General features: G+C 39.8%; 1 protein-coding gene across 1 annotated transcript in view; it reads right to left on the minus strand.

The window, feature by feature from the left end:
* Positions 1-2,460: 2,460 nt before the first annotated feature.
* The window catches only part of NIN (ninein), a 60,757-nt gene continuing 48,280 nt past the window's right edge, over positions 2,461-14,937 (minus strand). Inside the window, exons 28-30 of the mRNA XM_077783879.1 lie at positions 12,339-12,509; positions 6,944-7,057; positions 2,461-6,274 (exon numbers count right to left, since the gene is read on the minus strand). Of these exons, the coding sequence (XP_077640005.1) occupies positions 6,065-6,274; positions 6,944-7,057; positions 12,339-12,509 (495 nt within the window). The 3' untranslated portion in view covers positions 2,461-6,064. The remainder of the gene's footprint in view (positions 6,275-6,943; positions 7,058-12,338; positions 12,510-14,937) is intronic.

Here is a 14,937-nt window from a genome sequence, read left to right on the forward strand (position 1 = left end):
GGATGACAGAAATCCCGGAGTGAGAGAAATCCTGGGATGACAGAAATCCCGGAGTGACAGAAATCCTGGAATAATGACAGACATCCCGGGATGACAGAAATCCCGGAATGACAGAAATCCTGGGATGACAGAAACACCGGAATGAGTGAAATCCCGGAGTGAGAGAAATCCCGGAATGACAGAAATCCCGGAGTGAGAGAAATCCTGGGATGACAGAAATCCTGGAATGAGAGAAATCCCGGGATGACAGAAACACCGGAATGAGTGAAATCCTGGAATAATGACAGAAATCCCGGAGTAATAACAGAAATCCCAGAATAACAGAAATCCCGGGATGACAAAAATCCTGGAATGAGAGAAATCCTGGGATGACAGAAGTCCCGGAGTGAGAGAAATCCTGGAATGACGGAAATCCCAGAATGAGAGAAATCCTGGGATGACAGAAATCCCGGAATGAGTGAAATCCCGGAATAATGACAGAAATCCCAGAATAATGACAGAAATCCCAGAATAACAGAAATCCCAGGATGACAGAAATTCCGGGATGAGAGAAATCCTGGAATGAGAGAAATCCAGGAATAATGACAAAAATCCCGGAATGAGAGAAATCTCGGAGTGACAGAAATCCTGGAATGACAGAAATCCCAGAATGAGAGAAATCCTGGAATAATGACAGAAACCCCGGGATGACAGAGCGACAGAACCCCACAGTGATGGAATCATGGAATCTCCGAGGCTGGAAAAGCTCTCCGGGATCAACGAGTCCAAAGCCGTGCCCGGTGCCCACCTTGTCCCCAGAGCGCTCAGTGCCACATCCCGGCCTTCCTGGGCACCTCCAGGGATGGGCAGCCCCTTCTGCTACCTGACAACGCTTTCTGTGGAGAAATTTTCTCTGGTATCCCATTTAAACCTCCCCTAGAGCAACTTGAGGCCATTTCTCCTGTCCTTGTTCCCTGGAGCAGATCCCAAATCCCCCCCGGCTGTCCCCTCCTGGCAGGAGCTGTGAGAGCCACAAAGTCCCCTGAGCCTCCTTTGCTCCAGGCTCAGCCCCTTCCCAGCTCCTCAGGAACTCTCCATTCCCTTCCCAGCTCCCTCAGGAACTCTCCATTCCCTTCCCAGCTCCTCGGGAACTCTCCAGCCCCTTCCAGCTCCTCGGGAACTCTCCAGCCCCTTCCCAGCTCCCTCAGGAACTCTCCATTCCCTTCCCAGCTCCTCGGGAACTCTCCAGCCCCTTCCAGCTCCTCGGGAACTCTCCAGCCCCTTCCCAGCTCCTCAGGAACTCTCCATTCCCTTCCCAGCTCCCTCAGGAACTCTCCAGCCCCTTCCCAGCTCCCTCAGGAACTCTCCAGTCCCTTCCCAGCTCCTCAGGAACTCTCCATTCCCTTCCCAGCTCCTCAGGAACTCTCCATTCCCTTCCCAGCTCCTCAGGAACTCTCCATTCCCTTCCCAGCTCCTCAGGAACTCTCCATTCCCTTCCCAGCTCCCTCAGGAACTCTCCATTCCCTTCCCAGCTCCTCAGGAACTCTCCAGCCTCTTCCCAGCTCCTCAGGAACTCTCCATTCCCTTCCCTTCCCAGCTCCCTCAGGAACTCTCCATTCCCTTCCCGGCTCCCTCAGGAACTCTCCAGCCCCTTCCCGGCTCCTCAGGAACTCTCCATTCCCTTCCCAGCTCCTCAGGAACTCTCCAGCCCCTTCCCAGCTCCTCAGGAACTCTCCAGCCCCTTCCCAGCTCCTCAGGGATTCTCCAGCCCCTTCCCAGCTCCTCAGGAACTCTCCAGCCCCTTCCCAGCTCCCTCAGGAACTCTCCATTCCCTTCCCAGCTCCTCAGGAACTCTCCATTCCCTTCCCGGCTCCTCAGGAACTCTCCATTCCCTTCCCAGCTCTGTTCCCTTCCCTGGACATCCTCCAGCCCCTCGGTGTTTTTTGTCATGAGGAGCCCAGAACTAGGCACAGTTCTGTACCCCGTCCCCCTGCCTGACCAGGAGCAGGGACCCACGCTGGTCCCCTCCTGCTTTTCCCACCCCAGGACTGTGTGAAAATCTTGCAACGAGCCCCCAATACTTCCCATATAAAGGCGAAGAGTAGGGATGCAACTTCAGCTGAACAGAAGCCAAGGTGTGTTCACTACCTGTCAGCTTTTTACACTTCAATGTCATACTTTTGTAATGCAAAAACTACTTTTTCACAGCTGTCAAGCCATCCTTTTTATTATTGTGCATGCCTTTGATAAACTTGCAGATACTATTTGAAGTGTTTACAACATCCATGGGAAGAGAGGTGGTGGCTGTCCCTGGATCCCTGGAAGTGTCCAAGGTCAGCTTGGACAGGGCTTAGAACAACCTTGGGATAATGGAAGGTGTCCCTGCCATGGCAGGGGTGGGAATGGATGGGCTTTAGGTCCCTCCCAACCCAAATTATTCTATTATTTTCATGCTGGATAAAAACCAAAAAGACACAAGTATGCATTGTACATTAATGTATTTTTTATACTCATTATAAATAATGTGTCAGTTGCTTCCTCTCTCGGCTTTACATGATGTTCTAAGGACAATATATTACACCGGAACAAAACAAACTCAATAGAAAAAAAATAATATACATTTGTTTTCCTTTATACAGAAGTTGTTTGTCATAAAATGACACCAAACAGGAGATTGGACAGGTAAATGATGGAAAACCTGAGTGACAGGGATGGCATGTGCTGGAAGTAAACAAAAAGATTTTACTCTTGATCAATCCAGACTCTTCCCCCTGCTGTAACACATAACCTGGCTAAAACCAAATATGTTAAAATCCTGTTTCTTTCCTCAACCAGAATTCAAACAACTCAATTTTTCCTTGTATTTAAAGTACTACTTGGAGCATGTGCCACCATGTAGACTTTTAAATCATTCTAAATTGACAAGCAGCACTTCAACTGTGTCAATTTTGTACACCTCTATTTAACCTGGGGTCTGTCCCCTTCCAAAACCCCCAACCTGAAATGTCTATGTGCCTTTATTTTCACAGTGATTCATAAAGAGCTGAAAACATTTAAAACACTTTGTGTAATGAAGTAGTTCATATCTGACATGGCAGGACCTGTTGTAGGAACAAGGCCTAAAAGTTCAGTGATTTTTGACTGCAACAAAAACATTAAATACTTTGGTTTTTGCCTATTCTGCATAGGAGACACATTCATGCACAAAACACCCCTAAATGCTTAATAAATTATGTGTTTCTTATGCTTATTTTCAGTAGCCTGGACTTTGTAAAACAGCTGCTTCTCTTCTGAGCTGACACAAAGAATTCAGGAGCAACGTGTCACCCGTCTGGAAGCAGCTCTGCCTTTCTCTGATCCCTCCTTTTGGGAAGGGATTGTCCTGAATTGTCCTGTACAACACAGGGAGGCAAAAGGCACTTCTGAGAATGAATCCACACAAATCTTCCACTAAAATGGGAGTTTTGCCTCAAGGTATTTACCAACAGGATGTTTTCCTCCTCCTCCTCTCTCCTGTAGTTAAGTTGGTTTTTTTGGGTTTTTTTTTGAAGTTTAGTAAAAGAGGAGTACAGCAAAGTAGGATAGGGGAGAAAGAGAAAAGCCAAAAGTCCATTTGCCCTATTTCTGCTTCTCCCATTTGGGTGCTGTGCTCTAGCAATGTCTGTGTTTGGTTTATAAAAGCCTGGTAGCTACCAGGAGATTCAAAGAATTAGTTAAGTAGTCCAGCCTTTAAATTGAGCAACATGAAAGTAACTGCACAATAATTTAAGTGAAATATTCATTCCTTCCTTTTAGACTTTGGTCACAGACACAAGTAAATCAAGGTCAAAGTATGAAGTAGTCTTAAAATGTACTAGATAGTAATATTTTTTTTCCAAATACAGTTCTGAACCTCAATTCTTTTGTTTCCTGGAAATATTTTGGAACTTTGCTAATTTCCAGTGCATGGGTTTAGGATGTGCTCAAATTCCCAATTTGCCAACACACAGCCCTGGTACCCACACAGAGATTTAGTATCATGTAACTCAGACCACTTGATGATAAAAGAGACCAAGAAATCACTACTTCAGTTTTTTAAACCCTAAGATTTCTATCAATTTAAGACATTTGCAGTTTGTGAAAATATTTTTGCAGCCTCTGAAAAATCTTGTAAATCCTTGAATTTGGGATGACTTGGAGAAATCTCTACTACATGCATTTAGAAGAGCACAGCAGTGAAATAATTTATCAGGGCTCCAACATGATGTTCTTTCATTATTATATTTTCACTTCCACTTTGTTGCCCGCACAAAGGAATGGAGGAGGAAAAGGGGGAGGAAAAGGAGGAGGAAAAGGAGGAGGAAAAGGAGGAGGAAAAGGAGGAGGAAAAGGAGGAGGAAAAGGAGGAGGAAAAGGAGGAAGAAAAGTTCACTTCCTGTGCCTAGCTCAGTCCACAAACCCTCTAAAATTGGTAAGTATCCCCAGAGACACAGGGAACACCCTCTCAGCCACATCAGTACACAGTAAAACTCATTTTCCAGAGGCTCCTCCACAGCTTGCAGGCAGTGCTACCCCAGCTTCTGGAGGACTTTTGTCTCCTGACAGAATGATCAGCTTGCCAGTGTTCTCTGAGACAAAACACCTCTTCCTGCCCCTCCCAATCTCTTGCATTTTAAGAGGTCTAGTTTCAAGTATTCCAGAATTTTTGTGCCTGGCTGCTCTGGGGGAGGCAGGGCAGGTTAACACACACACCCTTGAGCAGGCAGGCTCTCATCCATCATTGCTTCTCTGGCAAACCCCTCTGTCTTGAAGGTGTTCCCAAAAATTTGCATTTCTCCCCTGACCCAAGAGGAGGTACCACCCTCATCCCAAACCTTGATGCTCCTCTGCAACTTGGGTGAGGAGCAGCAAGGAAATAACTCACCCAAATCCAATTGGGTTTATCCTGCTTTCCCTAAGGTGTGTTTATCTCCCTCTGCTGACTTCAATACCCACATTTATAGCTGAAGGAAGCTGATTTAGGCTGTTACTCCCTGAGTTCTTCACAATGACACTGAATGTGCTTCTCTACAACTAATGACAGGCTTAGATTCTGCAGTAGGATTAACACAAAAGACTTTTCCAAATGATTCCTCAGGTCAGAACAAATGCTTCATTCCTGGCAAAGCTCCATGTTCATGAGGGTTCCAACAACAGGATCCCACTGACAAAACCATCCAAGTGCCCCTCTTCATTCTTCTGCCAGCTGTTTAATAAATACACTGCACTGCTTTACTGAATTTACAAATCACACAAACAAAACTCCCATCTTTGCTTCTGTTGAGTGACTCTTCCTTGGTTTAACTTATTTCCATATACAAAACCAGTAAGGCCTCTACAATTCAGAGTTGTGTGGCAGCACAGCTTAAAAAAAAAAGGAAATAATAGTCTTTATTTGCTAGTTGGGAAATTTCTTCAGATGAAATACTGTCACACAGTTGGAGGCAGTAGTCTAGTTCTATATTTTAAATAAACCTTTTTTTTTTTCCTGGGCTCTGCAGAGAAACAGCCATGAAGAACAACCCAGAAGCCTAATGAATAATTGCTTTAGAGAAACCAGAATGAGTTTACAGGACACAGACCATAGCAGCAAAGTCTTGCCTTCAATAACATTTCTACTGACAGTGTTGAAGACTGACCCTTCAGCATTTCTAGGTTTGGAGCATGAAGGATTTTAGAAAGCTGAAAATATTGTTTTCAGTTCAACAATCTGAGTTTACTTTAGGCCTGTGCTCCAATCTAGATTGTCCAGTACAGGAAACTCAGAATTTTGATTTTAAATGAAAGCCAAACCTAGATAACCTAGAAAAACATAAGTTTGGGTGTTTTTTTTACATGATGATGATTATTTTTAGGCAAAACTTAGCAGAAACCCAGTTTAACAACCAACAAAACTCTCCTTTAATAGTGTCCATTTTGGGAATCGGCTCTGTGTGCTCTCTGGGAAGGCATTTGTAACTAAAACTCATTCAGTTAAAAAAAAAAAAAAAAAAAAGGCAACGCAGTGAGGAGCTGAAATATTCCCATTTCAGTAAAGTGCACGGGGCTGTGCCACACCACAGCTCTGCTACGACCTGATCTCTGGGGCTGGGCTGAAGGAGGGGGAGGCCAAGTTCCTCACTATCCTGTTGAGGTTGGCAATTTTCTCTTCCAGCAAATAATTTCTCCTCTCTGCAGTTTTCTGCCTCTGCTCCGTCGCCTCCAGAGCCTTCAGCAGCTGCGCGTTCTCCACGTAGAGATCCTTGACCACGGCATCCGCCTTGGTGTTCTTGGCAAGCTGCGTTGGGAATGGGACACGGGCACTCAGCAATTGGCCAATTAAAACGCCAAAGGAGGTGGGAAATAGGTGAGTGTGTTAATTATAGCTCAAAAATCAAAGTAAAAACCCACTCCTCTCATTAAAAAAACCCGGGGTCTTTAGTGATGCTGTGAAAGTTTTGAGACTGGAAAGGTTTTTTTTTTAAGGAGATGGGGTAGATAAGAGAGGGTTTCAAATCCATTGTTTTTAGGTGAATTCTCCTTTACAGCATTTATCCTTCAAGGATAAATTTAGTGCACAAGAGAAACCACAAGCCCACAGAGATACTTCCAAAAACCCCAAAACTACATCAAACACAGGATGAATTGGGGGCAGGAGGCCTCAAAGAAATCAGTATTTTCTCCTCAGGAAATTATTTTTCCCTCCTTTTCTAAGCATCCTTTTCCAGTTAGCATCCTCAGCTGAAATTTGATTTTTGTTTCCTGATTTAGGAAACTAATGAGTAGTGGATTCAGTCCTCAATTTGGAGTTTTATGAAGTTTTGGGCAACTATGCTGTAGTTGAGGTCTGGTTTTATTAAATAAAACCACTTTTATCTTTATTCTGAACAACAGCATGGCAGCTTTTCCCCACTTAGGGGTTTAAAGAAGGAAGGGGGAAGGTTTGAGGAAGTCCAAGAACACTTACTTGTTCTTTCAGCTGATTTACTTTATCTTGGAGAAGCCTCTTCACAAGCCTTAATTTCTGCTCCACATCCATCATCCGCTCTTCCATCATTTTTAGAAGCTGCTCGTGACCCCCCTGGAAAGCAAAATTTATGTGAAAAATCACTTAAAAATCAGTTCCCATTCAGCAGTCTGTTTTGTTTTTCCAGTTTATGCTCAAGATAATAGGTGGCCCTCCACACTCCAGTCTGATTAAGAGGCAACTAAATTAATAAAACCTTCATAGAAGCAAAATATTCTGGCAGCACTTAAAGGACACTTTCAGCATTGCACTGGTTTTCCAAGCCAACTTACAATTGAAATTATACCAACTCAAGGAAAAATTACATAAAATTCTAATCTTCTGTATTATCTGGAAGTCAGAGCTGGATAATTTCCTTTTCTTGTTCTTTGGTGCTGCCAAATTTCTGATGAATGTGGGAAACAAAATGCCAATTTAATGGTTTGAGAATAAAAACACGGTGAAGTCATAAGGTCATGTTTGACAATGTAACTCTCCCATGCCAGAGATCCGTTGAAATTGAGTAATAACCAAAAAAAGCAGGAGTCCAAACTTCATTTTTTACGTCTTTTTAGATTAGTTTTCATAACCCTAAACTGTTTCTTTTTCTTTTTCTTCAGCAAGGTGACAGTGTAACTAAAAGCATCATAACTCTGTGTCATGAGGCCTTTACACCAACACCTGAGGGAAATTTTCCCAAATAAATAAGAAACATCAGGAATTACAAAAGAACTTGTTTGGATTTAGGAACTTTTGACACTGACTGCAGGAAAATTGAGACTTTATTTTAATGCTGGTTTGTTACTCAAATTCCAGGCAGTCATTTGAGGAGAGATAAAGTTTGAGAAAGCAGCAACCCGAAATAAAACACCTTCAAACCCAAACCCATCCCACCTGTGGAGAAGGATAAATGAAAATCTGCTTCATCTAAAACCCTACAAAATTATTCCTTTGGGGGGCTGACTGAAGCTCACTCAACATTTTATTTGCTGTAACATCAGAAATTAAAATCTGTGCATGAGGTTATGTAATAATTAATTTTAATTAAAAAGCTTACATTAGAGTCACATAGAAAACAGTTTTAGAGTGTGGGTGGAGTGGATATTTTTCTGAATTAATGGAATTTTATTGGCATTCAAAAACCTGGAATTCACTATTCCACTTCCCATTGGTTGCAGGAGCCCTGAGTGAGTAAATATGTGGAAAAGAAGAATTAGAGAAGTCTCAGTACCTGTGATCCCTGGATTTTTTTTGCCTTAAATAATCTCACTTCACATTATTTCATGTTAAATGAGAGAAGTCAGCTCAGGCAGCAGCTTTAAGGTCATTAAAAATAGGAGAAAAAAGATCTTTACAAGCAAACAGCTGAAATGGTTCATGGCTCCAAGTAGAAAAATCACAGGCCTTAAAGAGGTGTTTTGCTGAACTATTAAAGTATTAAAATCCTAATTTAATTAAATTAGGATTAAATAAATAAATTAAATCCCAGTAAATTAATGAAATTTTATTAAAATCCTAGTTGGAGACAAAATAAAAACGAAATAATTTTCTCCAATAAACAATAATTTTCCCTTTTTATTTTATGGCCACAGCAGTGGAAGATCCCTCATTTTCCTAAATTTTCAAGTACATCTTCTAAAAAAAAAGCTGAGTTTCCATACTCTAGTAGACCCCACCACAAATATTGCCCCGAAGTCCTGATGTAACAATGTTCATTATCAAAGATAAATATTTTGTCTAAAACCTGTTAATTCTTGAAGTGGAAATTATTGATTTCTATGAAGACAAGAGACATTATGCTTAAAAAAAGATTTTATTTTTCATTTACATCAAAAAAAGTCATCTTTCCCTGTTAAAAAGTTTATACATCTTATACAAAAATGCAGTATAAATACCCCAGGTTTTCTTCAAATCTCATATAAAATTAGTACCATTTGAGAAAAATAGGCTCTTTCCCATACTGAACAACTGCACAATTTAAATAACATAAATAAAACCCGTTTGTAACAAATTTAAAAAAGCTTCTGGAAGCTTCTGAGCTTTCACAGGATAGCTTCTAGACAAATAAATAAGAAAATAACACTGCGGAGACCTTTTTTTTTTTGCTGTTTTTTTGGGACAAAAAAGGGAAAAAAAGGAGGGGGGGGGAAAATATTTGATCCTCAATTTTCTCAGCTTATGCCAGTTCTGTTTTTTTGTGTGTTTATCATGGAAAAGGAATGGGATGAAGAGCAGGCAGAGGTGTCAGAGGTGCCCAATCCTCCTGTAGGAATCTGCATGCACTGCTCGCTGCTCCGGTAGCAAGGCCTAGAGAAAGAAGGGAAGTGGGAATACTTCACCCTGATATCCAGGTTTTTCTTCAAAACATCAACACTTCAAGCAAAAAAATAAAAAATAATCACCAATACAAGCAAAGCAAGCAACGCAGGACAAAAAAAAAATACACACACACACACACAAAGAGAAAAAACATGCAGATTATCTTATATTTTATAGCTGTAATTATTATTATTAGCACTACACAGCTGGGAGATTGGGGGGGTATTTTCTACATCTAAGGTTTTTAAAAAAATCAGTGGCAGTGATTAAGTTAGCAAAGTTTATAAAGAGGAAATCCTCCTCTCTCTCTCTCTCTCTCTCTCAAAATCTCATTTATAGCATGAAAATCTCATATAATATATAAAACCTCACAGATTGACAAGCACTTGGGAAAAAATGTAGCCAAACATCATATATGAATATAATACATATATATTTAAAAATATCTATATAAAAATCTCAGATTGCCAAACATTTGGGAAAAAAGTAGCCAAACATGATATATAAATATAATATATATATATATTTTAAAATATCTATACAAAAACCTCACAGACTGACAAGCACTTGGGAAAAATGTAGCCAAACATTATATATAAATATATATATTAAAAAATATATAAAATCTCACAGATTGCCAAGCATTTGGGAAAAATGTAGCCAAACTGGCCCTCCATTGAAAACTTTGCATTTCTATCTCAAACTTTGTTGTTTTTTCCCCAGAGGGAACAAGCAGCTGGTCAGAGGTGATATGAAATTTGAAATAAAGAGCTGTACAAAGGGGGAACCGAGCAACTCAAGTATTAATCAGTGCTAGGCAGACTTTGGGAAATATTGGGTAATTAACAAGCTCCCAAATTTGGTAATTGAGGAAGGGATATGAGATAATCACAGCACTGGACACAGCAGAAACAGTCATGGGAAATTCAGAAGAGTCCAGACAGGTTAACACAGTACAAACAGCTCAGGAGTTATAATTTAATTTAATTTAGTGAAATTTAAACATGTAACAGCAGCCTTTGGGTGAAAATAACTCAAGAACTGACTGTAAAATGAACGAAAAACCACATACAACCAGGATCAAAAAGCAATGAAAACTGCAAAGCAGGATAAAGACGAAATAATTCCATTAAAAGGAAAAATAATGAGGATAACTTTGGATACCTCATTACACAGGATTTAAGAAAGCTGCAAAAAGCAAAGCAGCAGCAGAACGAAATGGTTGATTTTACACAGAAAAGCAGGGAGATAACCTGACCTTGTCCTCACTGGTGAAAGGATGATGGAGAGGGATTAGGATGGAAGCTTTCAGGGTGCTGAAGGGGACATTAAAAGGGACATGAGCTCAGCTAAGTGTCAAACCCTAAAAATCAGGATGGCAAAGAAAAATCAACAGAGATTCAAGCAGGAGGTGCTTACAAAGTGGAGACAAATCTGGCTTTGTTTAATAATAATGATTTAGAAAGTTATGTAGTAAAAAAAGATGTTATAAACCAGAATCATCACTCATTTTAAGGAAAAAAGGAATAAAATTAAAATTATTAAGTGCATTAGTGCAAATATTAGCACAGCTTCTCTAAGTGTTTTTAAATTCACAAAGTTTTTCCAGGAATTGCAGAAGCATTTCCTCTCTGGAACTGCAAGTTCCAGGATGTGACTCGTTTGCAGATTGTTCCAAAATCTAAATTACAAACTCATCGCTCCTAATGCAATCCCAGCACATTCATTTCCCCACTGCTGCAATATGGCTTTGATTGATTTTTAAATTAAACTGCACATTTTGCTCCCCATGGTACAGGACCAAGTACATCAGCCTTTGGTGATGCACTTCAGAAAAGGAACCCTACAATCAATTTATTTCTACTTAACCTGAAATTATTTGCTTTTATTTTTTAATGAAACATTTTGATTTTATGCCTTTCTTAAAAAAAAAAAAAAATTTACTCCAAGCTTTGGATACTTTAAAAACTGGTTACTGCCTACATTCTCTCCATAATACCTTTTTTCCTGAAATACCTATTACCACATTCAGAGATTTTTGAGCTTCAAAACCTTGGTCTTATTATTATTATTTTAAGGTATAATTTTAAAGTATAACTGCAATCTAAATTTAAAATATAAGAGGAGTGTTTTTTTTCTGCTACCAGATGAATAAATAGCTAATAGCATTTTATCTCATTTATTCATCTAATCTAAGTAGAAATCTAAATAAATATATAATCTAAAATAGATAAAATACTAAATATACATTTAGATTAGAGTTTTATCTTTTCTCATAATGTAGGGTTGTAATATTATTTTAAGACTCTATTTGGCCTGAGCCAAAACTTTAGAGATCCAATTACTTTTTGAAGAAGAGAATCATTTGGCAATTTTTGTATGGCAGATGCAAACCTTTCTCTTGCCTACAATGTAGTGTTAATTATTTACCTTTTAAAACTGAAAGTGACTCTGCCCAGTGTGGGCAGTGGATGAATTAATCTTCCTTGGAATTGGTTTTCCCTCAGAAATGCCAATGTTGAAGTTTCTGTACAAAAGGAACAGTGCCTTGCCTCATGGCCAAATCAGGAAGAAAAAGGATTAGGAAAAAAACCTTAGAAAAAAGGATTAATTTGCGTTCTACCCTGCTACAACTGACACAACTCCATGTGAAACAACAGCCCAAATTAGGATTTGATGTGATGGATGCCTGTGCAATATCTGGTGTAGTGTATTTTAAAAATAACAGTTCCAGACACGGTCAGGAGATAAACAAACGAAAAAAAAACCCTCTAAAAACACTCACTGCACATGGAGCAGAAGGAGAAAAGCCAGTTAAATGTGGATGGGAGTGGTTTGATCTCAAAAAAAAATTCAGAGGACTTCAGAACAAAGCTCTGGCTCAGGCTAACCACACTAAACAGCATTTGCTGCCGTGAAATTTCATTTTTGAACTGGCATAAACAGAGAATGGATCTCACCAGAATAAAATAAAAAACCCCAAAAACCTCCCAAGCCAACTTTAAAAATCTTCACTTTCAGGGTGGGGGGACCTTACCTGCTGCATGTTTGTCCCCGAGGGTCTGCTCTGGAGCTCATCCTGGAGGTGCTGACCCCTCCTCTCTGCCTGGAGCAGCTGCTGCTGGAGCTGCAGGAATTGTTCCCTGGGCACCGTGGCACAGCCCTGCTGCTGGGAGCTCTGGCTAAGCATCCCCCCGGACTGCAGCATCTGCAAAAAGGCAAAATTCCACCTTCAGCACCTGCTCCCTCCTCTGCCGGGGCTGCTCCAGGAGCAGCTCGCTCTCCGGTTTCCCATCCGCAAGGTAAGCCTGGGCTCGGTGACAGAGGGTGACAAAAAAGATGGAATTTCACACAAAGGAAGCTGGGCTGTGAGCCATCATTTCAGGCCTGAGTTTTTGATGAATTCCTATCAAAGTTGGGTTGGTGAGCTTTAAGTAGCAATAATTTCCCATTTCGAGGGGAAGGCTGAAGTTGTGCTATTAGTTGTGCTATTTCTAGTCTTTAGGATGGAAAAGGAACATTTATCTCTGACATTATGTTCAGAATTCAGTATATAACACCCTATAGATATTTCTCAATGTTCACACCTAACTGTGGAGACATTAAGAGCTAAGACAGTCGTGTGAAATAATTTAGAATTTTTCCAGGCTAAAGCAAAACATAGGTAAGTAACATATATCTCTGATATATGTTCAGAATTCAGTATATAACACCCTATAGATATTTCTCAATGTTCACACCTAACTGTGGAGACATTAAGAGCTAAGACAGTGATGTGAAAGAATTTAGAATTTTTCCAGGCTAAAGCAAAACACAGGTAAGTAACATATATCTCTGATATATGTTCAGAATTCAGTATACAACACCCTATAGATATTTCTCAATGTTCACACCTAACTGTGGAGACATTAAGAGCTAAGACAGTCATGTGAAATAATTTAGAATTTTTCCAGGCTAAAGCAAAACACAGGTAAGTAACTCACAGTTAGTTAGAAGAGTTAATTATACTAAAAATGACCAGAGTTGGACAGTAAAAACCCTTAAGGTTCAGAAAAACTCATTTGCAGCTGGAATGCATATAGCATTAATAATTTCTTTCCATAAAGGTCCTGTTGCCTTAAAACCATTACTCTATTCCCTTAGGAAAAGGTATATAACATTATCTTGGTGATTTTCATTTCCCTTTCACAACTGGCAAAATTATTAATTTGGATAATATTTCAGTTTCTGACTTAATCTCTAACTGTAAATATTTTTTACAATGGCGCAGCTCTTCTGGCCCTGTTACCATCCCTATCTCTGCTGGTCCAGGTAAACAGAAAACATTTATAAATACTGCAAAATAAAACTATTTGTACTTTTTAAAGCCATCTAAGGGTTCTCTGTCTGTAAAGGAGTGTTCTTTTCCTTACAATATAAACAATGAAAATAATGAGCTTTTGGTGGAATTTCTTTCAGGGTTCCTGTCAAGTTGTAAAGCACACAAGTAACTAATGAGGAAATAGTCAATTAGTGTTAGCAGCATCTTAAAAATAATTACCAACGAAACAACAATGAAAACAATACAGCCCTGCTGTTTTCATCTGTGGAAGAAAATGGAACAAAATATGAGGATGATGCCAAGTGGGATCAGAAATTAATTAATTTAAGGAAAAATCATTGGACAGTCTGGTGGAAAAGCATGCAGGCACCAGAGGTAAATATGCAAACACCTTCAAGCCTCACAGGCAATGGGGTAGCAGGAAGCCACTTTTCATTCTCCCACTTCCAATTTTAATTCTTTTGGAAGCAATGGGGTGACTTGTGTCCATTTTCATGGCAACCCCTTAGGAACATGCAGCTCCTCGGGGTGCAAAACCACACTGCACAACACATTAACCACAAAGAACCTGCTGCAGCTGTCCAAAATTGGCATTGAAATGAATAGTGGCTTCTTTACTTAAGAGATGCATGGAATAAAAAGAAAAAAAATCAATTTTAAAAAAAGAAAAAAAAAAAAAGAAAAAAAAAGAGTGTTTTCTCCATGCTATGGGAGTACATTAAAAATGATTGCTCTACCTTCACACACTATTTCAGAGAGAGAACTGCCCCCTTCTCTGCTAGTTCCAACCACTGAGTTCTAGCCAGGTTAGCCATGGACAAAAGGAGAACAGGCACAAAAGAGAGAGTTAGAAGTCACAAATCACTGAGTGAATGTTGTACATTATCTGCTTGGGAAAAGGTTTCCAGGAGGAACAAAATCCTGCCCGTTTGAAATACACGTTTCAGGAGAAAAGGCAACCCCAGGCTGGGTGTTTATGGGTTTGAGTGCTTGGCATTTTCCCAATGCTTAATTAAGACTATATAAATAAATTCACAAGGAATAAAAACAGTCTTTTCATTAACTTGTCAAAATCTCATATTTCCTAATTAGGTTTTTACAGTTTTATTACTAATTACATAGGATTTTCAGCCTAATGGCTCCCATTTGATGAAAAACATGAAGCCATTTATGAAGTGTTATAGAAGCCTCATCTAAAAGATGCTCTGACTTATGGAACAAGTCAAAATTGTAGAATTTTTAAAAATTATTGTTATGTTTTAAACTCAAATCCAGGACATCAAATTTAGGCAAGACTACTAAGAGAGAGTTTGGA

The sequence above is a fragment of the Lonchura striata genome, chromosome 6 (genome assembly GCF_046129695.1).
Source record: "Lonchura striata isolate bLonStr1 chromosome 6, bLonStr1.mat, whole genome shotgun sequence".
Lineage (NCBI taxonomy): Eukaryota > Metazoa > Chordata > Aves > Passeriformes > Estrildidae > Lonchura > Lonchura striata.